Here is a 26,182-nt window from a genome sequence, read left to right as displayed (position 1 = left end):
ATTAATCTTTCACCTCTTGGTAATCAAGAATCCATAAACTTCTATCTTAAAAGTACAGGGAACCTTGATTATCCAAATAACATGGACAGGGAGTATTTTGTTCAGATAATCGAATGCCCCGGACAACATTGTTTAGCCATGCATTGGGACCTTGTGATCTTTCCAGATAATCCAATATTCGAATAGTTGAATGCTGGATAATCGAAGTTCCTTTGTAGACCAGTGGGATTCTTAACCTCCAATGGAGGAGTATGGAGATAGGCGAGCTCTATGTCTAACCTAATAATGCTAATACAATTTTGAATTGCTTTACAAAATATATTGCTCAGGCATTCCCTACTGACATGCACAAACTCAATATTATTTAAAATCCATTTTTAGAAAACACGCAGAAGAACCAGACATATCACTTCTGGCTCTGCACTCTGCAGAAGTCAGCATAAGGCACAGGAAACAATCTTTCCCAGGGGCAGCGAAAGCTGTCAATCCAAGATTAATTAAAACAGTACACAGCACGTAGCAGGTCAGCGCAGTGAAATCATTGGGGGACGTTGAGGATGAACGTAGCCAAGGACAAGCGTGGAATTAAGCCAGCACAGGGAGTGAGGGAACTTCCAAAGCCACAGACAGGGACAGGCCGGTACTGAGGCACGAGGAAGTGTGTAACAGGAAGCGATGGATCATCTGTTAAGAAATCATACAGTCGCAGTGGTCAACCTGCAGTCCATGAGGAGTCGCTCTTTACAAAATCAGAAATACAAAATGTATTTTTATTTGATGCATTTTCTTTCCTCTTCTTGGCTGTTTTGACTCCTCCAACCCACCCTAAAACATGTATTTGGTTCACTCTGGGCACTGCGCTCAAGGTAGGATATGAAGGCTTTGGACAGGGTCAACAGAGGAATGGCTTCAGAGATGAAAGACTTCAGGATATGGATAGATGGAAAAAAGCCCAAATTTGGGGAAGGAGAGTTGGGACTTGACTTAGGTGTGCAAATCATGAAGGGTATGGACAGAGTAAACAAAAATAATTCACTCCCAAACGACAGGATCCAGAGGGTGGAGATTTACAGCTATTGACTAAAGAACCAAAAGCGATATACGTTTGTTCATACATATAGCCAACAGCCAGAATTGATACTGTGCTGCAAGCAAAGAGGAGAGCTATGTTGTACCTGGCCCAGCAGGAAGGTTGAGCACAACAAAATACAAGGATAAAACAGTCACATGGGAATTCTTCAGCTACTCCTATTACATATCCACGCTACAAAATCAAACGCTCCATATGAGGTTTTTCTAAATGCCTCTCCCACATCTTCCTATCATCATATCATAATATCCTTCCCTTTTTTTCACCCTCATGTTTGACCAGCTTCTCTTTAATTCCATCGACATCACGTAGTAGTAGGTTTCACATCATACACTGACAATTCCTAGTTTTAGATTCTCCACCACAAGTGTGTTTATTCATTACAGGAGATGCCATTACTGACTAGGTCAGCAGTTAGGAGGTTTGTGGTGAGCTGCCTTCTTCAGCAGCTGCAGTCTATTTGACATAGGTACACCCACAATTCTGGGAAATCCAGGATTTTGGCCCAGCGACAGTGAAGAAACAGCAATAAGGTAGAAACATCTGCTCCACATCTCCCCAATCAACCTTTCCACAATCTTAACCCCTCACCACATCAGGTCATCTCTCAGGAGTTTCTTTTTTAGATATGAACCGTCTCCTCACTTTTTCTGCCTGTTTTGTCAACCAAACACCCTCTTCATTCCCTCAATTTCAGCAATATTTCACTCTTTGCATCTCTGTAATGCATTGTCGTTGACAGACTGAAATGACATGTATGACTCCTCTAGCAGTTTATCAACCATGTCTAGTTTTTACCTGTTTTACAAGACCGGTTTCATATATTGATGTTCTTTCCATTGAACTCAGCATCAACTTAGCCCAGTCAATGTGTAGCACAATTGCAGAATGTACACTTTGGATTTGGAAAAGCTTCTACAAAATTCAACTTGTCCTCCTAACTTCACTGGTCATTACAGGCTAGCCATTTTAAAACAAAACTGTAAACCAAGAAAAATACATAGTCCCAATGAAAGGCAGTTAGGTGCTCATTCACAAACAGCTGTAATGTTTGCACTTACAGAGTCAAGGAACACACAAACATGAAGTGACCATTCAGTCTCTCATGTCTTAATTCGAGACTCAATTAGATTGTGGAGAAAGTGAGGTCTGCAGATGCTGGAGATCAGAGCTGGAAATGTGTTGCTGGAAAAGCGCAGCAGGTCAGGCAGCATCCAGGGAACAGGAGAATCGACGTTTCGGGCATAAGCCCTTCTTCAGGAATGGGGAAAGTTTGTCCAGCAGGCTAAGATAAAAGGTAGGGAGGAGGGACTTGGGAGAGGGGCGTCGGAAATGTGATAGGTGGAAAGAGGTCAAGGTGAGGGTGATAGGTCAGACTGGGGTGGGGGCGGAGAGGTCAGGAAGAAGATCTCAGGTTAGGAAGGCGGTGCTGAATTTGATGGATTTAACTGAGACAGGGTGGGGGGAGGGGAAATGAGGAAACTGGTGAAATCCGAGTTCATCCCTTGTGGTTGGAGGGTTCCTAGCCGGAAGATGAGGCGTTCTTCCTCCAACCGTCGTTTTGTTGTGGTCTGACGATGGAGGAGTCCAAAGACCTGCATATCCTTGGTGGAGTGGGAGGGGGAATTGAAATGTTGAGCTACAGGGTGGTTGGGTTGGTTGGTCCGGGTGTCCCAGAGGTGTTCTCTGAAACGCTCCGCAAGTAGCCGGCCTGTCTCCCCAATATAGAGGAGGCCACATCGGGTGCAGAGGATGCAATAGATGATATGTGTGGAGGTGCAGGTGAATCTGTGGCGGATATGGAAGTTTCCTTTGGGGCCTTGGAGGGAGGTGAGGGGGGAGGTGTGGGCGCAAGTCTTGCACCTCCTGCGGTTGCAGGGGAAGGTGCTGGGAGTGGAGGTTGGGTTGGTGGGGGGTGTGGATCTGACGAGGGAGTCACGGAGGGAGTGGTCTTTACGGAATGCTGATAGGGGAGGGGAGGGAAATATATCCTTGGTGGTGGGGTCCGTTTGGAGGTAGCGGAAATGACGGCGGATGATGCGCTGTACATGGAGATTGGTGGGGTGGTAGGTGAGGACCAGTGGGGTTCTGTCCTGGTGGTGGTTGGAGGGGCGGGGTTCAAGGGCGGAGGAGCGGGAAGTGGAAGAGATGCGGTGGAGGGCATCGTCGACCACGTTGGGGGGGAAATTGCGGTCCTTGAAGAAGGAGGCCATCTGGGTTGTGCGTTTTTGGAACTGATCCTCCTGGGAGCAGATGCGGCGGAGTCGAAGGAATTGGGAGAATGGGATGGCGTTTTTACAGGGGGCAGGATGGGAGGAGGTGTAGTCCAGGTAGCTGTGGGAGTCGGTCGGTTTGTAGTAGATGTCCGTGTTGATTCGGTTGCCTGAGATAGAAATAGAAAGGTCGAGGAAGGGGAGGGAGGAATCTGAGACTGTCCAGGTGAATTTGAGGTCGGGGTGGAAGGTGTTGGTGAAGTGGATGAACTGTTCAACTTCGTCGTGGGAGCACGAGGCGGCGCCGATACAGTCATCGATGTAGCGGAGGAAAAGGTGGGGGGTGGGGCCAGTGTAGTTGCGGAAGATGGATTGTTCCACATATCCTACGAAGAGGCAGGCATAGCTGGGGCCCATGCGGGTGCCCATGGCTACTCCTTTCGTTTGGAGGATTGGAAGGAGAAGTTGTTCAGGGTGAGGACCAGTTCAGTCAGCCGAAGGAGGGTGTCAGTGGAAGGGTACTGGCCGGTACGGCGGGAAAGAAAGAAGCGGAGGGCTTTGAGTCCTTCGTGGGATGGGGGATGGAGGTGTACAGGGACTGGATGTCCATGGTGAGGCATGCAGTCGGAGATCGGCGAAGGGGCGGGGTTAGGCGTGGAGATCGGCGTGGGGGCGGAGACACATGCGGCGTTGTGGGCGTGTAGGTTAGTGACGTCAGTGGGGGCGGAAGTGGCTGCGGCGACCGCAGAGACAGAGTTATTCCCCATAGCCGTGGAGGTCGCGAATCTGCCGGCGATTGTCTTCATGGCGATCGCGGAGGCGGTTGTCTGGGTGGCGATCGCGGAGGCGGTTGTTTGGGCGGCGATCGCGGAGGCTGCGAGGTCGGTGGGGGCGGAGGTGACGTCATCGGCGGCGGCAGGTATTGCATCGGGCGATGTAGCGGCCGCGTGTGTAATGGCGCCAGACTGATTTCGGAGGCCAATGGAAGATTCTGGAACAGTTGAGGAATCCGGAGTGTGGGGGTAAGTACATGAAAGTTTTTGGTACTTACTGTCTTTGATTTCCGATATAGCCAGGAAGAACTGTTTGTTTAGTTTATGGATCCTTCTGTGGATGAAGAACAGTAGAGGTCCTTTACAGGTCTGTGAGAGTGTTGTCCTGAGTTGGGGCAGGTCTGTGAGAGTGTTGTCCTGAGCTGGGGTAGGTCGAGTTGCAGGGAATGTAGGTAGCGGCGCATGGCTGCAAGCGTGGAGCGGAGGATCCGGAGGGAGGTCTGTTGCTGGAGGCTTCGTATTTGTTGTAGGTACTGGTTGTCCTGGTTGGGTCCAAGTTTTGTTGGTCGGAACGTAGTCCGGAGTCCGTGCGGGATAAGTCGGTTCCGTAGGCAGGTGCTGAGGAAGGAGATGTGGCTGTGGTAGCGAGTCTGTTTGAGAATGTGGCTGAAGAGCTTCTGTGCAGAGGAGATGACCTGGGGGGTGCAGTGAGAGAGGGACACACTGAAATCTTTGTAGAGGGAGGAAGAGAGCTTCTTCAAGGAAGGCATCCTTGTAAGAGGATTCGCAGTAGGTTGAAATCTTTGAGGAGAAAGTGAGGTCTGCAGATGCTGGAGATCAGAGCTGGAAATGTGTTGCTGGAAAAGCGCAGCAGGTCAGGCAGCATCCAGGGAACAGGAGAATCGACGTTTCGGGCATAAGCCCTTCTTCAGGAATGGGGAAAGTTTGTCCAGCAGGCTAAGATAAAAGGTAGGGAGGAGGGACTTGGGAGAGGGGCGTCGGAAATGTGATAGGTGGAAAGAGGTCAAGGTGAGGGTGATAGGTCAGACTGGGGTGGGGGCGGAGAGGTCGGGAAGAAGATCTCAGGTTAGGAAGGCGGTGCTGAATTTGATGGATTTAACTGAGACAGGGTGGGGGGAGGGGAAATGAGGAAACTGGTGAAATCCGAGTTCATCCCTTGTGGTTGGAGGGTTCCTAGCCGGAAGATGAGGCGTTCTTCCTCCAACCGTCGTTTTGTTGTGGTTGATAGGTCAGACTGGGGTGGGGGCGGAGAGGTCGGGAAGAAGATCTCAGGTTAGGAAGGCGGTGATTGTGGCTGATCTGTATCTTCATTCATCAGCCTTGGTCCCCTTAAACTGTAAAACCCTTGCTCAGCACAAATCTATCAATTTCACTTTCCAACCTCGACAGCTTTGGGGGAAAGAGTACACCAGCTCTCCTCCACCCTTTGTGTTCCCCTTGAATGGCCTGCCCCTCCAATTTTAAACTACCTATCCCTTATTCTGATATCCCCCACCACAGGGAATAGTTTCCATCTACCCCATCAACTCATTATAAACATTTAACGGTGCAAACATTGTAAACAGTACAACTCTCAGGGAGGCAACGGCCTCGTGGTATTATTGCTAGACTATTAATCCAGAGACAAGGTTAGACTGGTGCTGGAAAAGCACAACAGGTCAGGCAGCATCCGAGGAGCAGGAAACCAATGTTTCGGGCAAAAGCCCTTCATCAGGAATGAGGAATTAATCCAGAGACCCAGGTAGTGTTCTGGGGACTTGGGTTCAATTCCCGTCACGACAGATGATGGAAGGCGAATTCAATAAAAATCCAAAATTAGGAGTCCTATGATGGTCACAGACCCACTGCCAATTGTCAGAAAGACCCAGCTTGTTCACTAGTCATGTTTTGTTTTGTGTCTATCTATATCGGTCTGCATGTAGGTATTGGGAGGAATTTATAATAGTGTTAGAATTTTAACTCAGTTATATACTGATGATTAATAATTGTTTACCTGTAGCTAGTCTATTTATTTAAAATAAATGATCATTCATGTTAAGTATAAAAACTGGGTTCATGCGACATGTATGGAATGAGTTGCCAGAGGAAGTGGTGGAGGCTGGTATAATTGCAACATTTAAAATGCATCTGGATGGGTATATGAATAGGAAGGGTTTGAAGGGATATGAGCCAGGTGGGACTAGACTGGGTTGGGATATCTGGTCTCCATGGACAAGTTGGACCAAAGTGTCTGTTTCCACGCCGTACATCTCTATGACTCTATAATGTTCACGAATGAAACTGCCATCCTTACATGGTCTGGCCTACATGTGACTCCAGATCCAAAATAATGTAGGTGACTCTTAACTACCCTCTGGGCAATTAGGGATGGGCAGTAAATGGTGCCCTAGCCAGTGACGCCTTCACCTCATGAATGAATGAAAAAAAAACCCTAAGCTTCCATACACAGGGAACAACGCCAGGTCCTCGCAAATTAACCCTTTCAGATTCATGAGAGAATTATCCATACCCATGAGCCAGACTAATGTTGAAGTTGTGGGTTTGCATGTCTCTATGCAATGCTTCAGTCTTAAGACTACTAGAAACCACAGAAATCCTTGTCACTGCTAGCTTCCTTAGCTATGTGCTGGAACACAAAGCATTGATAGAAAGCTTCTTGGAAGTGATTAACAGCATTAGAGACATGAGCTTGCAACACCATCTAGACAAAAAGCCTCTGGTGGAACTTGGAACAACATGAGGACATTTAATAAATAAGCTGCAGAAGATGTTACCTGGAAAGGTGTTCCAGTGTACAGTAAATCATCCTGGGAAATGTTCAGTACAGAACCACAGCCTCCGAACCGCTCGTTCTGACAACCGTACACAACCAGCGGGATATCTGCGGCATGGTTAAGAAGGAAAAGGAGCTCCTCTTCTATTAAAAATGTGGTTAGGAGGAAGAGGGGAAACAAACTAAGAAGGTGCCTGTGTCTCCTCTCCTCCACCAACTGCCATATTTCTATCACTTCTTTCTTTCTACTGATGCAGGAGTGAGGTACTGAATCGCTGTTAAACTAGTGATAGAATGGTACAACAAAGGAGGCAATTCGGTCCATTGTGAAACTGTGGTGGCTCAAAGTTATCCAATTCACCTGCTCCTCTGCTTTTTCCTGTAGCCCCACATCTGTACTTCCCTCCTCCAATTATTTTCTTTTGACCGTTATTGTGACTTTCTAAATCACAACTACTCATTCTGTTACTAAAAAAAGAAAGGGTCCCTCAGGTGGTTTCTGCTTCTTTTTGCCTTGATTCTGTGCCCTCTGGTTACTCCACCTACAGATCTAGAAACAGCTTCTCTGGACACGAGGATCGGCTATTTAGATATGTTGCTGTTGACAGTCCTGCGAAAGGGTCAAGGTGTATATGACAACTTCAGAAGTACATTCTAGGTGATAAAGCACTACGCAAACTCTTCAATATTGGCACATAAAAGAAATGGGAGCAAACATGGGCCATTTAGTCACTGGAGCCTGGTCTACCATACAACTAGTTTGAGCTGAACTTCGATCTTGAGTCCACCTTCCCAAGGTGTTTTTTATTCATTTGTGGCATCACTGGTTGGCCAGGATTTATTGCTCATCCCCAGATATATCCCTGTTCTTTCAGCATCCAAAAATGCATCAAACTCTGCCCTGACTATAATTAACAAATAAGAGCCCAGTTCTCTGGGACAGGGAACTCCAAAGATTCACAATGCTTTGGGGGAAGAAACTCTCCCAATTTGGTGACTGTGGCTGAGAATGAGTCTGTTGCAGAGTGCCTAGTTAGGGAAACAGCATCCTTGCATCGACCCAGTCAGCCCCCTCAAGAATTTCATATGTTTAAATGCAAGCATCGAGGATTGGGCAGAAGACACAGTAAGTCAGAAAATTTTATTTTATTTTTCATTCACAGGATACGAGTACACTGATAAGTACACTAATCTTTGAGTAAGTGGTGGAAAGCCACATTCTTGAAGACAATGGAGTGGCTTGCTAGACCACTTCAGAGGACATTTAAGAGTTTGCCACAATGTTGTGGGTCTCGACTCACATTTAGGCCAGACATAGCAAGGAAGATAGGTTTCCTTCACGAAAGAAAATTAAGGAACTAGACGGGTTTTCTAACAAATAATTCAATATTTATTTAGTCACACGCATTTAAATTCTCCAGTGCTGTGTGGATGATCAGATCCTTGAGCTCTGTGCCCAAAGGCAGGTTTAATCCAAAGCACCATGACCTCCACCCTAGGTGGGTGAAGGAGACAGAGCTGAATTCATCCAGCCAGAATGACGAGTGAACCCCATATTGTTGGCACCAACCTGATCCATACCAGCTGTTCAGCCAATTGAGCTGACCAGATCCTGAAAGATGCCCAGATACTCCTGTCAATGCGCACTCTTATATGCAAGTTATAGCCTGGAGGTACAGATAGCAATACCAGAGACTCCAATTTCCTTCCATCACATGACTGACCAGAGATTCTCCTACACTTACCAACTGCTGTTGGCATATGATGGAAGAATTTACAAGCTGATACTCGATCTGTTTGGCCACGTTTCCATCGCCATCAAGTGGTGGGATGGGACGGAAACTTGGAAGATTTGGCTGAGAGACAGGGGCACTGACCATTACATAACAAGAATCTTGGTAGTAAAAGGTAGTGCAAGGAATGGATAATTGAAGGAGGTGGGGGGTTTCCATGCAATTAGGATCCTGACCAAATAAAGCGTGAGAGTAAAGACATAAAACATAGAACGTTACAGTGCAGCGCCGACCTGTCATACCAATCTGAAGCCCATCTAACCTACACTATTCCATGTACGTCCATATGCTTGTCCAATGACAACTTAAATGTACTTAAAGTTGGCGAATCTACTACTGTTGCAGGCAAAGCATTCCATACCCTTACTACTCTCTGAGTAAAGAAACTACCTCTGACATGTAAAGGTTTGGCATTGGTTTGGGGAAATTGGAAATAGCACAGTCCCATGGAGTTATATTGGGATTTATGTGTTTTAAGGAGCAGGGAGTCCTGCTACTGCTCTGGTCAATCTTCCTGTATCAACCACCAGTATAAAACGAAGGAAAAAAAAGGTTAAATCTGTTTGATGCAATTTTGTGGTCCAATAGGGGGCTTACGCACATCTGATCAAATTGGAGAATTTAACACCAATAAAATCGAACAAACTAAAGACCTATGAAGCAACTAAGTGAGAGGCCATGATTCTAATGTTATACCTTTGATTCAATTACTCTCATTTTATTCGCCATGTTTCCCTCAACTACTGTAGGTATGTCCATTTGCTCAGATGACAGGAACATGCACTTACTGCACAGCAACACGTATAATTACTGCTCGACACAGTTATGGGATGAGGAGCGTTGTGTCCCACTTAACCATTCTCCCAAGTGGCTGCTGTGATGTGCAGTTCAACTGAGTACCAACATTATACTGTAATTTATCTCTATAAATAGCCCATTCTAAATGCACCGGAAAGTGACACTGAATTAGAATAATTAACAAGCTCACCATGAAGTCTCATGTCCTGCAAGGTTTTTCTGGACAAAAGTGTGTGTGCAGATTTTCTATATGTACTCTGCAGCAAACACCTACAATTATGTTCCTTTTTTGAAAAATTCTAATTGCTCACCGTTCCTCCAGAAATTCAGCAAGACAATGATCCTTCTCGAATTTGCCGAATGAATACCGGCAAAAATCAAAATGCTGGTTACAGAATAACACACCCGCCCCCACCAAAACAAGACACTGAGACATAAATGAAGGTTTTTAATCTGGCTATGTAATTAAATGAGGATAAGGGACTAGATAGCTGCTTGATATTTTCATTCGTAAATAACTGTACACAGCTTTGAAATTAGGCTTTTAGCTTATCATTGTGTCAATAACACTTAGGGAAAACTTCCAAAGTGTTTCATAGGAAGGTTAGCAAACAACATTGAACACCATGCTATATCTGGGAATGAGGGCAAAATGTGGCTTTAAGGAACATTTAAAGGAGAAAAGAGAGGCAGAAAGCTTCAGAGGAAGTATTTCAAAGCTGAAGGCTTTGGCAGCTGAACATACAACCATCAGTGATAGTGATTACAATTGGGATGTGCAAAAGACCTGATTTAGAGCTGTGTAAAGCTAGAGAGATTACAAGGACAGGGAGGGGCAAGACTATGGAGGGATTAAAACACAAGAATGAGAACCTTAAGAATAAGGCTCCCTCCCAGACTACAGGTTTCAGGTACAGATTGTTTCTAAATGACTAACATTTATCAAATGAATAAGTTACCAACACTTACAATTTTTGGAACGCATGCTCTCCTGTGCTGTGGTTAGGAGTGAGGTTGGATGTCAATTCTCATAAAAATTACTTCTTTATGTTGAAAGGTTCCATGAACTCAGAGTTAAGTCTCTTGTAAAATAATATAACTACTAAAGGATACTCAGTAGCCGTAAGGCAGCTGCACACATGATGCAAGGCTCCACAGTGACATACAGCACCGTGTGTTCGAACACCTCCTTCCTGTCCCTGCCCTTTTGGTGACACCACTTCAAGACTTGGTCAATGGCAACCATTTCTGCGTGTCGGGTAGCCTGCAAGGACAGAGAGAAATTTCAGAACGTGAGCTTGGAACACAGGAAACTAGGAAAGGCCATAGTGATTCAAAAATAGTCACTCCACCATATACAAGATCAGCAATCTTGAAGAAGTGATACAGGATCTAAATGCAACGCAGAATGGCCCTCCAATTTTTGCTTTGCCTACAAGAGGATTCCAGGTGTGTTCTGCTTACTGCTGTACACCCCTTTCCTGTTCCATTTCCCTGCATCCATCAGAGTCTCAAGTGTGTTGACATTCTGCCACAATCAGAATGCATAGACTGACAGAGGCAAAGAACCACTTTTCACAGTACAAAGGCAGTTAGCGAAGCTTTGGATCAGCTGACAGTTTGTACAGGTCAAGTACTGGGCGCCTATGAGTACAGCATTGGAAAGATCAAGTCCAGTGGTGACCCAGATGTGGGAAAGGGCTTCAGCAGAAGCGGTGTAACAAGGGAGCAAGAGTGAACCATGGTGCAAAACCAGCACTTAGTTCTGAGCTGACTGACAAAGAAAAGACAAAGTGCTCTGTAGTGCTCAGTGAAGATGAGGTACAAAGAGAAAATGCTGGAGAAAATCAGCAGGTCTCAGCAGAATCTGTGGAAAGAGAAACGAAGTTAACCTTTCAATCCAAAGACTCTTCCTCAGGACTGCAGGAGGCTGTAAATAAGATTTTTTACACTATTGTCAGTGGAGGAGATGGAAAATAAAAACCATTATCTTTGAGCCCATTCAGTTCTGAAATCATCATAACGGATTTGAAATTTGTGCTCTCTTCAAAGGTGCTACAAGGCCCACTGAATTTCTCCAGCATTTTTCTGTTTTGATTTCAGATTTTCAGTATCTGCAGTATTTTCATTTTATTGGAGAAGCTGAGAGTTGGGGGTAGGACCTGGTATTCCCTTCATTGAAAATCTCAGAGAAAATGAGGACTGCAGATGGTGGAGATCAATTTCGAAAAGTGTGGTGCTGGAAACACGCAGCAGGTCAGGCAGCAGAGTCAACGTTTCGGGCATAGGCTCTTCATCAAGAATGCCACATGCCTTATGCCCGAAACATGACTTTCCTGCTCCTTGGATGCTTCCTGACCTGCTGTGCTTTTCCAGCGCCACCCTTTTCATTACTGAAAATCTAGGTGACCGGACATTAACACATAGAGTTTAGAAGGACAAGGTTAGCCAAGGAATCAACTGATGCTGCTAACCTTAATCTGTAGATTATGAAGATGAAGTTAAGGTGCTTTTCTAGACAGTTCTGTTGGAATTTACTGACACTTGCAGATATGGGATCACCTTTAACTGTGCATTGATGACACCAAGCTCTTCTCTTCCCAAAGTCCTATGACTATTTTTGTGATATCAGATTATCTGATAAGAACCAGCAGAATTACCTTCAGCAGGGTACCGAAGTATCTAAAGCCCATTCTTTTCACTAGGAACAATGTCCTTGCCATTGACTCTGCCTTGACTGTTTCCAGAGATGGAGCTAGATTGTTTTCTACTCATCCCAGATCTGACTTTCAAATCTCAGTGGACAGGGTGGATTATTAGGAACACAATGAGGTATCATAGAGGCGGCACGTGAAGGACAGATATGGAAAACAAGATTGGAAAATCAGCTCCTACTCTACTCTCAATCTTCTCAGAACTTTCCAAAACAGTAGAACACTTCAAACTTTCGTGCATCTTGCAGCCTTCAAACCCAGGCTGGCATTCATGATTATGAATCCTTATCTAGTCTAAAAGACCTTGACATAATGTACATATATACCTGCTTTTGTCACCTGGATTTTCAACAAACAAAATGCTTTGGAATGTGAGCTAAATTTTGACACTGGAAAATGCATACAATAGGCAAAGTCCAACTGGTCACCCATTATCTACCCACTGACTATATTTGGAAGAGGATGGTCTGGATGGTAATAAGGCGTTTATTTGACATCCCTCAATGTCATTATACCTCATAGTCTGTTCTGACAAATTAGGCTTCAGACATTAACTTACGTTCTTGGTTTCATTCACTTTGTTCCTTCCCTGCCCCAAAATCTCGTTCCGATAAACCATCAGACACCCGACAGGCACCTCGCCATTCTCTAAAGCTTCTTTTGCCTGCAAATAAAACAGACAGAACATTAACTCGCCTCAGGAACACTCCCTTGTTTAATACTCCTGCTGCAGCCACAATGGCAAAGAGTAACAAACCAAATTTGCGTTCCATAACCTGACAAAAGCTGGAATTGAGTCACTGTAAAGGATTAAACAAGCAGAGATCAAAACAGAGTAGACTGTTCTAACTGCAAACCATTAGATATAGGAGCATAATTAGGTTCCAACCCATCGAGTCTGCTGCACCATGATCATGGCTGATATGTATCTCAACCCCATTCTACTGCCTTTTCCCTGGAACCCTTGATCCTCTTATTAATTAAGAACCTATCTGTCTTAAATATACTCAATGGCTTGGCCTCACCCGCCTTCTCCAGCAATGAGTTCCACAGATTCACCACCCTCTGGCTAAACAGATTCCTCCTCATTTCAGTTCTAAAGGGTTGTCTCTTCACTGTGACATTGTGCCTCATCTCCCCTACTAGTGGAAACATCTTCCCCACGTCCATTCTATCCCTGCCTCTGAGTATTCTATAAGTTTCAATGAAATACCCATCATCCTTCTAAACTCCATTGAGTATACACGCAGAGTCTTCAATCATTCCTCATATAAGCCCTTCATCCCCGGGGTCATTCTTTTAAACCTCCTCTGGATCTTCTCCAACGCCAGCACATATTTCTTTAGATGTGGAGCTCAAACTGTTCACAATATTCCAAATGTGATCTGTACAGAGCCTTCTACAGCCTCAGCAGTACATCTCAGCTCTTGTTTTCTAGCCCTCTTGAAATGAATATGAACATTGATTTGCCTTGCTAACTGCCAACTGAACCTGCATGTTAACAGTATGAGAATCCTGAACTATGACTTTTAATATCCTTTGAGTTTCAGATTTCTGAAGCCTTTGCCCATTTAGAAAATAGTCTGCACCTCTACTCTTCCTCCCAAAGTGCATAACCTCACTTTTCCATATTGTATTCCATCTGCCACTTCTTTGCCCACTCTCCTGGCCTGTCTTAGTCCTTCTACAGCCTCCTCACTTCATCAATACTACCTGACCCACCCAACTAGCTTTGTGTCACCTACAAACATAGCAACAAAATCCTCAATCGCTTTGTCCAGATCGTTAATGTACAATGTGAATAGTTGTGTCCCATCACTGACTCCTGCTGAACTCCAATGGACCTAGAGAGGTCTAAACGCATTCAAACTTTGGAACAAAAAAGCCAAAAATCTAGTTGGACAAGAAATAAAATCAAACATAGTATAACTTCTCATATACTGGGGAGAAACATCTACTCTGCCTTATTATCCTCATATGAGGACAAGGTATATTGCTGCTGCTGTTCGTGAAAGTGAGTGAAATTAGTTACTTAGAGGTTCCTGTGGTACATTGATAGTGTCCCTATCTCGGAGTCAGGAGACTCTGATTCAAATCCCACCTGCTCCACAGGTGCGTTTTAACATTACTGAACAGGCCTTTTACAAAATATCCGTCTTGTAGTATGTGTTCTCAACAGTGTCTTAGAAAATAAACATTTAATCCAGAGATCTCAACATAATCTACTGACAAAGCTCATACCTAAAAACCCAAAACATTAACCTACATTGATAATACCTGCGGTGCATTTTCAACATTTTAATTTCAAACAGCAACACCACCCCCTGGTGATAACCAATGGTACTGATGATCACTCAATATATTTTAAAAATGTACAGATATCTCCCTCTCCACCCATAGGTTTGTGCTTAATACACTTGTTTCTAAAGAGGTGAATACTCTGGGAGTATTTTTACGGATGCCAACAGCCTTTGGGCACCTTACTCAAGTCAGCATCCAGATGTGAACTGACACACTAGCTGACTGCTGCAGGACCCAAACTGGTCCCTGTTCAACATCCAGTCAGATGGCTGCCCTTCCAGAGAACCCCAACAGAGTTTTCCTCCCAAGGATGGAGGTCAGCTGTTAGCTAGTAATCTGGTGAGCATACTACCCTGTGGGTCTCAGTATCTCAGAGAAAATGAGGACTGATCTCAGTATGTCTCAAGGCAATACATTTCCCTAAGTGGGGAGGACCAAGAGGCAGCAGGTCCAAAGCAACCTTTGCTAACTCAGACTGGGATATTAGCTGTCTATTGTATCCATTGTAGTATTCTTCACCAGAAGTGTTATGAAGTATGTTATACATTGCACATCCTACCACACTGTAACCATCCATTTCTTCTTTTCAAAAGTGACACCCATAAGTCTTTCTTTAAAGCAATAAATCCATGAAATTTATGCAAAATATTGTACAGGTAAAATCAAATGCTTTCACATGTAAAAATTCAAATTTGGAATTGGGCACTCTAACTTGTTCTGATTACTTCACATTTCCACATACTTCTGATCACCATTCACCTGCTCACTTACCCAGAATCTATCTGCCTCAGCCTTAAAAGCATTCATTGCCTCTTGAGAAAGACAGCTCCAAAGACTCTCAATCCCCTGTGAGCAAAGGATTTGTCGTCGCCTGTCTTAAAGCAGATCATCCCTTATTTTTAAACAATGACTGACCCACCGGCTCTAGATTCTCCCACAACAGCAAATATGTTCTCCACATCAACCCTACCAAGGATCTGACAGGTTTTAGTCATCATCTCTTAGTCTTCTAAACTCCAGCAGACACAACTCCTGTTGGTCAATTTTTTTGTACTACCAACAGTCTGATAGTACATTGTTGAAGATCCAGCGAATCCTCAGGGAAGAAAGAAGCATGAACACCAGTGTCCTTGACCAGGCCAACATCCCCAGCATCGAGGCACTGACAACCCTGATTGGCTCCAAAGGACTGGGCATGTCGTCCCCATGACTGACACGAGACTCCCCAAGCAGGTGTTCTATTCCCAGCTCCAAAAAGCAGGGTAGCTCCAGATGGACAGAGGAAGCACTTCAGGGATATCCTCAAGGCCTCACAGGTGAAGTGCAGCATTCCCACTGACATCTGGGAATCACTGGCCCAAGACTGTCCAAAGTGGAGGAGGGGCATCCGGGAAGACGTCGACCACCTAGAGACTAGCCATTGGGAAAAAATGGAAGCCGGGGGAACACAGCGTAAGGAGCGCGTTACCTCACCAATGCCCCATCCACCCCTTCCCATAACACCTTCTGCCCCAAGTGTAACAGAGCCTGCGATAGCCCCATCAGTCTGTACAGTCACCTAGACTCACCCTGAGAACAGAAGAGAATCATCCTCATCTGTAAGGGACCGCCAATGATGAGTTAATTTCTTTATTTAGAAATGCAAAGAGACAAGGTTTTCAAATAAGTCAACAAGATTCACCAGATTGGTTCCAGAGATGAGGGATCTGTCTAATGAAGAGAGATTGAGCAGTTTGGAAGAATGACATGAGAGCCAACTGAGGCATTTAAACTGCTAAAGGAAATTAGCAAATTGTGGTGGAGAAAGTATTGTTGCTCATGTGGGGCAATCTGGAACAGAGGTAATAATTTTAAGTAATGGGGTAGCAGATTTAAAACATAGATGTAGTCAAATTATTTCTTTCAAAGGGTCATGAATCTGTGGAATCTATTACCTGGGTGTGGTGGATGCCAGATCATTGACAACTCCATTGAAGGAGATAGACAGATTTTGAATTAGTAATGTGTTGAAGGATTATGGTGAGTGGGCAGGAAAGTACAGTTGAGGCTTGAGGGGCTGAATTGCCTACTCCTGCTCCTAGTTCTTAAGTAAAACAATCACTTAAAGCTTTCACAATGTGCAACTGAAGAATTTTAAAAGTAAATATTTGTGGAGTTCAAGTAATGATGAGTGAGAGTAGTTCTGCCTACTATAATCAGCTACTGGTATTTAAGACCAGTCAGTATTCAACAATGGCCAGAATGCCTACAATCAAGTGTCTTGGTTCTCAACATTTATGGCTCATGGCTTACAAACTCCCACAACAGGGAGTTATTACAAAGTTTGGGAGAAGATTTGTAGCTCGGGTGCTCGTTGTTGTGGTTCTGTTCGCCAAGCTGGGAATTTGAGTTGCAGACGTTTCATCCCCTGTCTAGGGGACCAATGTAGTGCACAAAACACTACATAGGACAAACAGGAAGACAGCTAATGGTCCGCATCCATGAACACCAACTAGCCATGAAACGACATGACCAGCTATCCTTAGTAGCCACACACTCAGATGACAAGCAACATGAGTTCGACTGGGACAACACTACTATTATAGGAAAAGCCAAACAGAGAACAGCCAGGGAATTCCTAGAGGCATGGCACTCATCCACAGATTCAATCAATAAGCACATCGACCTGGACCCAATATACCGGCCACTGCAGTGGACAGCTGGAACTTACAACCGGAAGCGGCAGATACAAATCACTATAAATGCCGGAGCAAACATCACAGAAGCGCTTCACAGGAGGTTCCCAAGCACTGAGGATGTCACCTAGACAGGGGATGAAACGTTTGCAACACAAATTCCCAGCTCGGCGAACAGAACCACAACAGGGAGTTATTACAGCCAGACTGTCTGCTCCAAACTAAAATTATATGAAATATTGTGTGACCTTGATAGTTAGTCCCTTACATTTTGTCAAAAATTCAACATATGCAAAGGCATGAGATACAGGTGGGAATTGCAAGAACATTTTAATGCAGTGACTGGTGATAACCTGGTATTTGCTGTTTCATCAGAAGGAGATAAACTTAAGAGACTGTGCCCCTATATATAATATGTTTTGTTTTAAACCTTTAAAGAAAATATTTGGGGTTAATGCCTACAATATTAAAATGGGTCTTCCTGGGTTCAGAAAGATAAACCTCAGGCGTTGATGACCAAGGATGCTAAGCAGTTCCAACCGGGGTGGTGAACACTTCACCATGCCTGGTGTGGTGTGGGAAGTCAATTCTATTCACAGAGATACAGCAAGGCATATCCACAAAAAATGGATCTCTGGAGAGGGGTTAGTCAGCTTGGTAGGCAGTGTGGCTGGTAAAGCTGTGGACAGGAAAGTTGCTGTCTCCCTAGCCGCTGTCTTTGAGAAATGAACAGAAACACATGGGTGGGCGACAGGCATATTCTTGCCCTGGCTTTGGTCAGGGCAACCAATCCTGGGGATGTAAAGGGCTACTTCACAGGCATGTACCCTCAATAATGCTCTGAAAGAACTCACTCAGAAACTTCCAATTCTGATCTCCTGGGGCTCCTCTTTCATTTAATGGCTGATGGTAGGAATACAATGAAAATGAGGAAGACCCACGAGCGGCAGGAGGAGACTCCGCGATCGACCAGTTGGCTGCCCATAGAATTACAGGACAAATGGTTTCCTGGAATCACAGGCAGGCAGATTCAATAGCTCCTGGAACGGTGTAGAATGGCTGCAAAATCCAGTGTTCCGTCATAAAATCAGATTTTCAGCTTTTACGCCAAGTACAAGCTCCCGATTTTGAAGGAAGGAAAGAAACGTGAGATGGAGTTAAATTTGTGCGATATGTATCCACTATTCAGCAAAGCTTAACAATTCACCTTCGTAAGCAGCGAACAGGAAAGAGGGATTGTGAACACTAGAGGGAGCGCAGTGCTATGGTTGTATTTGGTGGGCCTTCCTTCAGCACTATGTGCTAGCGATGCAGGTGCCTGAGGGCCTGCCTCAGTCCCCCAACAGGCTCCTGTCCCACTGAATCAGATTAATCTGCAGTACAAGCATCAGGGTAATTACCTCTGGGGCAGTGACACAGAATATACAAACATGCAGAAACTGAAGCAGTAAATATTGACCAGCCTTGACTGTAGGCCACTCCAACAGAGCACCCATGAGCCATGCCATTGATTCCAACACAAGCCTAAAGGGTGGATCTATGGGATAGATCCAATATCCTGTTCCGAGAAAGGGTCATTTGACCTAAAATGTTAACTCTGGTTTCTCTCCACAATGCTGCCAGATTTGATTTTCTTTCCCCAGCAATTTCAGTTTTTGTTTCTAAGAATCACATTCTCCCCGTGTCTGCGTGGGTTTCCTCCGGGTGCTCCGGTTTCCTCCCACAATCCAAAAAAAAATGTGCAGGGGTTAGGTGAATTGGCCATGCTAAATTGCCCGTAGTGTTAGGTGAAGGGGTAAATGTAGGAGAATGGGTCTGGGTGGGTTGCGCTTCGGCGGGTCGGTGTGGACTTGTTGGGCCGAAGGGCCTGTTTCCACACTGTAAGTAATCTAATCTAATCTGTTGTGTGCCTTTCATCTCTCCCATGGTGCACTGCAATTCTATTCCAGTGAATGTTGTTTGAATTATTGCAGTAAACTCTGGGCTGCCAACCCTGATGCGGAGACACATTTTCATTGAAGCTTCCTTTAGATTTCTTTCCTCGCGCTCACATTTTGCAGAATGGAGAGGAAGGATTTAGTCTTTTCCAAGTTGAACCTACTCCTGCCACTGATGGTTCTTGACATTCCAAACCAAACCCAAAATGGCAACACTAAATTCCAGCTCATCATAGCCGCGGTGCCGGTCCCCCAAACACAAAGAAAAGACCTAAAAGAAGTTCACACAATATACTCCAGAGTATGTTACAATAAATATCATTCAGATGGTGATATAGGAAACACAGCAAGTTTTCACTAAAACAAAGGTGATAAATGACCATATATAATCTTTAGGATTAAATACTGTCCCGGATACTACAGAATATGATCACAGCCCTTCTTTACGACAATCTGCCACGTATGGGGTCAGATGGCTCAGCTGAAGTTTACAACACATCCTGCCAGGCTTCAATTTGCCTCTGTGTTCTTGATGAAGCCTTATGACTTGTTCAGTTCCTTCAAAAATTAACCTTCTCTATTTTGAGTCAATCATAAGCCCAGGACTCCCAGGGTGTGTTTGAGGCTTTGATTCATACACTCAACTTAATGCTGTAATTTCACCTGTGAATCAGCAGCTAAACATCAGCATAAACCAAACTTGGTTACTCACTCATAAGTACAAAGATTATGTTGACATCTCATCATGCCATAGCTGATCTTCATAAAAGCATGATGTCAATGTGAAATCTTGCAATAAATATATCTTTATTGTAATCTTTTGGACTCGGTGAAAATTATACATTTGACTGCAATAGTTCAGAGAAATTACATGATAATTTTCGTTTAATGTTGCACCTTTCAGCAGACTATTATTAGATAATGCAAAAACTACAAATTCACTACATGACATTTGGTAGTTGTATTTTACCTGGAATTCAGCCTTTGAAAAATCAAGACTACAGGTATCCCTATAACCATCCCAGCTTTTTCCCATCAAGGAGAATACTCTCTCAACCTGTGCTCCTTCAGGTAAATATCACTAGTGAATACAAGTTTAGCAAATTCTTGCAAGTTCTAAAAACAGGATTGCATTGCTGTGGAATAGATTTCTCCTGATCAACATGCTGTCATAGTAATATAAGAATACCATAATATAGATAAATAACAGACAATGTATCTCGAAGCTGAAAATTTTTGTTAAGACCACATCTTTCTATTTTATTGATTGCTGAATGAGAAAAGGGCTGATCTAACAATTGAGGGATTGTTGTGGAGTTGTTGCACATTTTAAAAGCAAGTTATTGGACACTCTTTGGAAGTGCTTTTTACACAACTGCTTGTTCAAACAATGGGTGAAGCCTAGTTACAGATAAGCTGGAGTCAAGAAATGTGCACCAGTGGACTTCTGCTGGCCACAAGTAGCTGATTTGTCTATGAAATGGTCACCGATTATCAGTTGCACATGCCTGCTGTCTGTCAACAACAATGTGATTGGCTCCTTGTTAGCTAAACAGTTTGCGGATACAAATGAAGAAGATGCCATTGGTTCTCTGAAAAGGACAGATCTATCCCTTTTGGAGAAAGCGAGGACTGCAGATGCTGGAGATCAGAGTCGAGAGTGTGGTGCTGGAAAAGCACAGCAGGTCAGGCAGCATCCCAGGAGCAGGAGAATCGACGTTTCGGGCATAAGCCCTTCATCAGGATCCAGGGGAGGCACGGTGGCTCAGTGGTTAGTACTGCTGCCTCACAGTACCAGAGTCCCAGGTTCGATTCGGGCGACTGTGTGTGGAGTTTGCACGTTCTCCCCGTGTCTGCATGGGTTTCCTCCGGGTGCTCCGGTTTCCCCCCACAATCCAAAGATGTACAGGTCAGGTGAATTGGCCATGCTAAATTGGCCACAGTGTTAGGTGCATTAGTCAGAGGGAAATGGGTCTGGGTGGGTTACTCTTCGGAGGGTCGGTTTGGACTAGTTGGGCCGAAGGGCCTATTTCCACAATGTAGGGAAGCTAATCTAATCTAGTCTTAACCAACTGCCCTTTGCCTCCTGCAAGTGAAAGTACATGGAGAAAGAAGATCGAGAAGCAGTATGTCCTGACAAGTCAAAAGGATCATCTCAGCAAACCCTGTGAACAAGGACGGTTGATCTATTTTCCCAGTCTTTTCCTTCACCCATGTCATCAATGTTTCATTTATCTGTGTCTGTATGTGGGTATTGGTAGGACATATAAAGAGGTTACAGTTTTTAACCTAGTAAATTTATTTGTTAACAGTTCACAATTGTTTATCTGTAGTTAGAAACTATTTGTAATGTAGCATACATTATAAATAGTCATTCTTAATAAGTACAGAAACCTGGGTCCAAAAGACAGGTAAATTGGGGAATTTGGTGTACTTTTAGAAAACCTTCAACTTTTGTGATGACTGCAGAAAAGCAGGGCTTGATTTTTAACATTCTACCCAAAGTGAGGGTTAATGCTTTACATACACTTAGCTGTGTAGTCAAACTTAAGACGTTCATGATTCAAGCATAAACATTTCAGTGAAAATAATGGATTGCTACTTTTCAGGTCAAACAACTTATATAAACTTGTGGTTGGATATAAGTAATGAAAAAGCCTGTTATTTCTTTCCTTTGATGATTAAGGGGTTAAGCAGAGCATGCTGTGCTCAGTAGCCAGAGAAACCATGCACTAATCTTCTACTGAAGAACAAGCTGTTCATATAGAGAGGGATTTGAATATACAGTTGTTTTACGTTGGCTTCTTTAAAACATAAGGAACACGTAGATGCAGATCAGTAGACAGATGGTGACTAAGTTTATATTTGGCCGTGTTATGGCTGAGATGGAGGAGCACACTGTTTTTCTCCAGCCCTAGTGCTGTTGGTATTTAGAGTAATTTTGCAGGAGATGGGACGGAGTGGCAGTAGAATAGCATTGTTGCACAGACAAGCATAAAAGAAAACAGGGGGTGTTAATTACTGCAATAAGGAGGAATGATATTTCATAAAGTTCTTCAACTGAGGTCATGTTGCTGAAAGGGTATTTTGGACCTCCTAACAGTCAGAAAGAGACAGATGGACAGATAGAGTAGACAGTCAGAGACTTTTTCCCCGGGTACAACAGAGTGTTACAAGGGGACATAAATTTAAGGTGAAGGGTGGAAGGTATGGGGTGATGTCAGGGGTAGGTTCTTTACCCAAAGAGTGGTGGGGGCATGGAATGCGCTGCCTGTGGGAGTGGCAGAGTCAGAATCATTGGTGACCTTTAAGCGGCAATTGGATAGGTACATGGATAGGTGCTTAAGCTAGGACAAATGTTTGGCACAACATCGTGGGCCGAAGGGCCTGTTCTGTGCTGTATTGTTCTATATATACATAAATATCAGAAGTATAAAAATAATAGGGTAATAATACTAGGGGATTACAAATACCTCAACACTAACTTTAAGATTATGAAAGGATTGGACACTCTGGCAGCAGGAAACATGTTTCCGCTGATGGGTGAGTGCCGAACCAGAGGACACAGCTTAAAAATACAGGGTAGACCATTTAGGACAGAGATGAGGAGAAACTTCTTCATCCAGAGAGTGGTGGCTGTGTGCAATGCTCTGCCCCAGAGGGCAGTGGAGGCCCAATCTCTGGATTCATTTAAGAAAGAGTTGGATAGATCTCTCAAGGATTGTGGAATCAAGGGTTATGGAGATAAGGCAGGAACAGGATACTGATTAAGGATGATCAGCCATGATCATATTGAATGGTGGTGCAGGCTCGAAGGGCAGAATGGCCTACTCCTGCACCTATTGTCTATTGTCTATTGTCATAACTGGGATAGACAAAGAGTGGAAGAGTTGAAGGGATCCGAATTCTTAAAATGTATCCAAAAGAGCTTTTACGCTAGGACTCATAATCCAACAAGAGAACGGCAGTGTTGGATCTAATTTTAGGGAATAAATTCAGGCAAGTAGAAAAAACTCTCAGTGGGACAGCATTCCAGTGACGGTGACCATAACTCAGTAAGGCTTCAGGTAATTATGAAAAAGAATAAAGATGGACAGGAAGTAAAGATTCAGAATTTGGAGAGTGGAGGGTTTTTAAAATATAAGACAGGATCTGGAAGCTACTACTTGCAGGAATATCGACATCACAGGAGTGGGAGTCATTCAGAAAGGCTAATAGTGAGTGTGCACGGTCAAAATGTTCCTCTAAAGGTGAAGGGTTCAACCAAAAATCCAGAAAACCCGGAATGTCAACGAATGTACAAAACTGGACAGCAAACAAAAATTAAGCTTGTGGCACATACCTAGGGCTCAGAAAACCAAACCCCTGGAGAAATACAGAAAGTGCAGGGTTTAATTAGAAAAGAAATTGAGAGAGCAAATTTTCCACTCCTCCCTCCAATCACAACTCTCAACACACTTGTCCACCATTCTCTTGACTCTCAACATCCCCACCACCCTCTAATCCAGAACACTCTAACATACAAGAATAGAATTAGGCCATTCGGCCCATCGAGTCTGCTCCTCCATTGATTATGCCTGATACGTTTCTCAACTCCATTCTATCACCTTTTCCCCTTAACCCTTGATCCCCTGTCTTAAATATATTCTGAGACTTGGATCCACAGCCTTCTGCAGCAATGAATTTGACAGATTAACCACCCTCTGGGAGAAGAAACTCCTCATCTCAGTTGGAAAGAATCATCCCCTCACTCTGCAGTTGAGCTCTCACATCCTAGTCTCTCCTATTAGTGGAAACATCTTCTCCATGTACACTCTATCCAGGCCTCTCAGTATTCTGTAAGATTCAATGAGATCACCCTTTCATCTTCATAAACTCCATCGAGCATAGACCCAGAGTCCTCAACCACTCCTCATGATAAGCCAGTTTATTCCCGGGATCATTTCTGCAAACCTCCTCTCGACCCCCTCCAAGGCCAGTATATCCTTACTTCGATATGGGGCCTGGAACTGCTCACAGTATTCCAAATGCAGTCTGACCAGAGCCTAATACAGCCTCAGCAGTACATCACTGCTCTTTAGCCCTGTCAAAATGAATGCTAATGCCCCTCTCAACAACACCATTCTCCCACCCAACTTTCAATACACCCCCACCCCTTATTAACACCTCCCTAACACCCTGCCAACTTGCAAAATCCTCCCTCAAATCTATTTCGCAACTCTACTCTCAACATCCCCCATGCCCAAACCCATCCACTCCGCCCACCTCCAACACCCTGCCGTCCGCCCCGCACACCTCCAACACCCCACTGTCCGCCCTGCCCACCCGCAACACCCCGCTGTCCGCCCCGCCCACCCCCAAACACCCCACCGTCCGCCCAAACCCCCAAACACCCCGTCGTCTGCCCCAACCCCCAACACCCAGCCGTCCGCCCCACTCACCCCGCCGTCCGCCCCACCAACCCGCCGCTGTCCGCCCCGCCCACCCCCAAACACCCGACTGTCCACCCTGCCCAACCCCCAACAACCCGCCGTCCGCCTCGCCAAACCCCCAACACCCCGCCGTCCGCCATGCCCAACCCCCAACACCCCACCGTCCGCCCCGCCCAACCCCCAACACCACACCGTCCCCACCGCACAACCCCCAACACCCCACCATCCGCCCCGCCCAACCCCAAACACCCCGCCGTCCGCCCCGCCCAACCCCCAGCCGTCCGCCTCGCCCAACCCCCAACACCCCGCCGTCCGCCCCGCCCAACACCCCACCGTCCACCCTGCCCAACCCCCAACACCCCGCCGTCCGCCCCGCCCAATCCCCAACACCGAGCGTCTGCCTCGCCCAACCCCCAACACCCCGCCGTACCCCCAACACCCCGCCCAACCCCCAACACCTCACCGCCTGCCTCAACCCCCAACACCCCACTGTCCGCCCCACCCAACCCCCAACACCTCGCCGTCTACCCCAATCCCCAACACCCCCCGTCAGCCCCGCCCACCCCCAACACCCTACCGTCCGTTCCGCCCAACTCCCAACACCCTGCCGTCCGCCCCGCCCAACACCCTACCGTCCGCCCCGCCCAACCCCCAACACTCCGTCGTCCATCCCGCCCAACCCCCAACACCTCACCGCCTGCCCCAACCCCCAACCGTCCGCCCCGCTCACCCCGCCGTCCGCCCCTGCAACCCCCAACACCCTGCCATCCGCCCCGCCCAATCCCCAACACCTCAACGCCTGCCCCAACCCCTAACACCCCGCCGTCTGCCCCAACCCCCAGCCGTCCGCCCCGCTCACCCCTCCGTCCGCCCCGCCAACCCCCAACACCCAGCCGTCCGCCTCGCCCAACCCCCAATACCCCGCCCACCCCAACACCTCACCCAACCCCCAACACCTCACCGCCTGCCTCAACTCCCAACACCCCACCGTCCACCCCCAAACACCCCACCATCCACCCCGCCCAACCCCCAACACCTCGCCGTCTACCCCAATCCCCGTCAGCCCCGCCCACCCCCAAACACCCGCTGTTGGGGGGTTGGGTGGGGCGGATGGCGGGGTGATGGGGGTTGGCAGCGGGGTGGGTTGGGGGTTGGGCGTTGGGCCCCCAACCCCAATCACCACCCCCCACCCCAACCACTCCTAACCCCAATCATCAGTCCCCCTCACCATGGTGAGCGCCCTCTCCATCCACTGCTCTTGCTCCTGCTTCTGTGGCGGCTGGAATCCTGCTCCGTCCCCTTCCCCCATGGCGGGCTCCTCCCGGGGGTCGGGGCGGGAACCTCAAACCGTGCCGCCTCCTCCTCACGGCGGTGAACCACCCGGAGCCCTTTCCGGGACGGACCTTCCGGCCGACAGCCGAACCCGTTCACAAAAACAAAACCCACCCCTAATTAAAATGTTATAAAACCCGAGGCGGCTCGACACTCTCCGACGAAGGTGGGATAATAAAAAAAAACTGGTGTGTGTTTATTTTATTTGTGTGGGTTTCCGTGAAGGGGGGAAACTGAGACCGGAACGGAAGGCGCGGGATGTTGTTGCTAGGGGCCGGGGGAAGGGAATCGCTGGGAGCCCCGGGAGGCGGTAAAGCCCGGAGCCTGGAG

General features: G+C 46.0%; 1 protein-coding gene across 1 annotated transcript in view; it reads right to left on the bottom strand.

Annotated features, from left to right (window-relative positions):
- adat2 (adenosine deaminase tRNA specific 2) overlaps positions 1–25,902 on the bottom strand; it is a 33,940-nt gene extending 8,038 nt beyond the window's left edge. Inside the window, exons 1-4 of the mRNA XM_043695318.2 lie at positions 25,749–25,902; positions 12,735–12,839; positions 10,575–10,725; positions 6,872–6,978 (exon numbers count right to left, since the gene is read on the bottom strand). Of these exons, the coding sequence (XP_043551253.2) occupies positions 6,872–6,978; positions 10,575–10,725; positions 12,735–12,839; positions 25,749–25,829 (444 nt within the window). The 5' untranslated portion in view covers positions 25,830–25,902. The remainder of the gene's footprint in view (positions 1–6,871; positions 6,979–10,574; positions 10,726–12,734; positions 12,840–25,748) is intronic.
- Between the last annotated feature and the right edge of the window lie 280 nt (positions 25,903–26,182).

The sequence above is a fragment of the Chiloscyllium plagiosum genome, unplaced genomic scaffold (assembly GCF_037043375.1).
Source record: "Chiloscyllium plagiosum isolate Xiang-an unplaced genomic scaffold, Cpla_swu_hap1 HiC_scaffold_10, whole genome shotgun sequence".
In the NCBI taxonomy this organism is placed as follows: Eukaryota; Metazoa; Chordata; class Chondrichthyes; order Orectolobiformes; family Hemiscylliidae; genus Chiloscyllium; species Chiloscyllium plagiosum.
The sequence above is the reverse complement of the archived record's forward strand: the minus strand, read 5'-3'. Positions and strand labels throughout refer to the sequence as shown.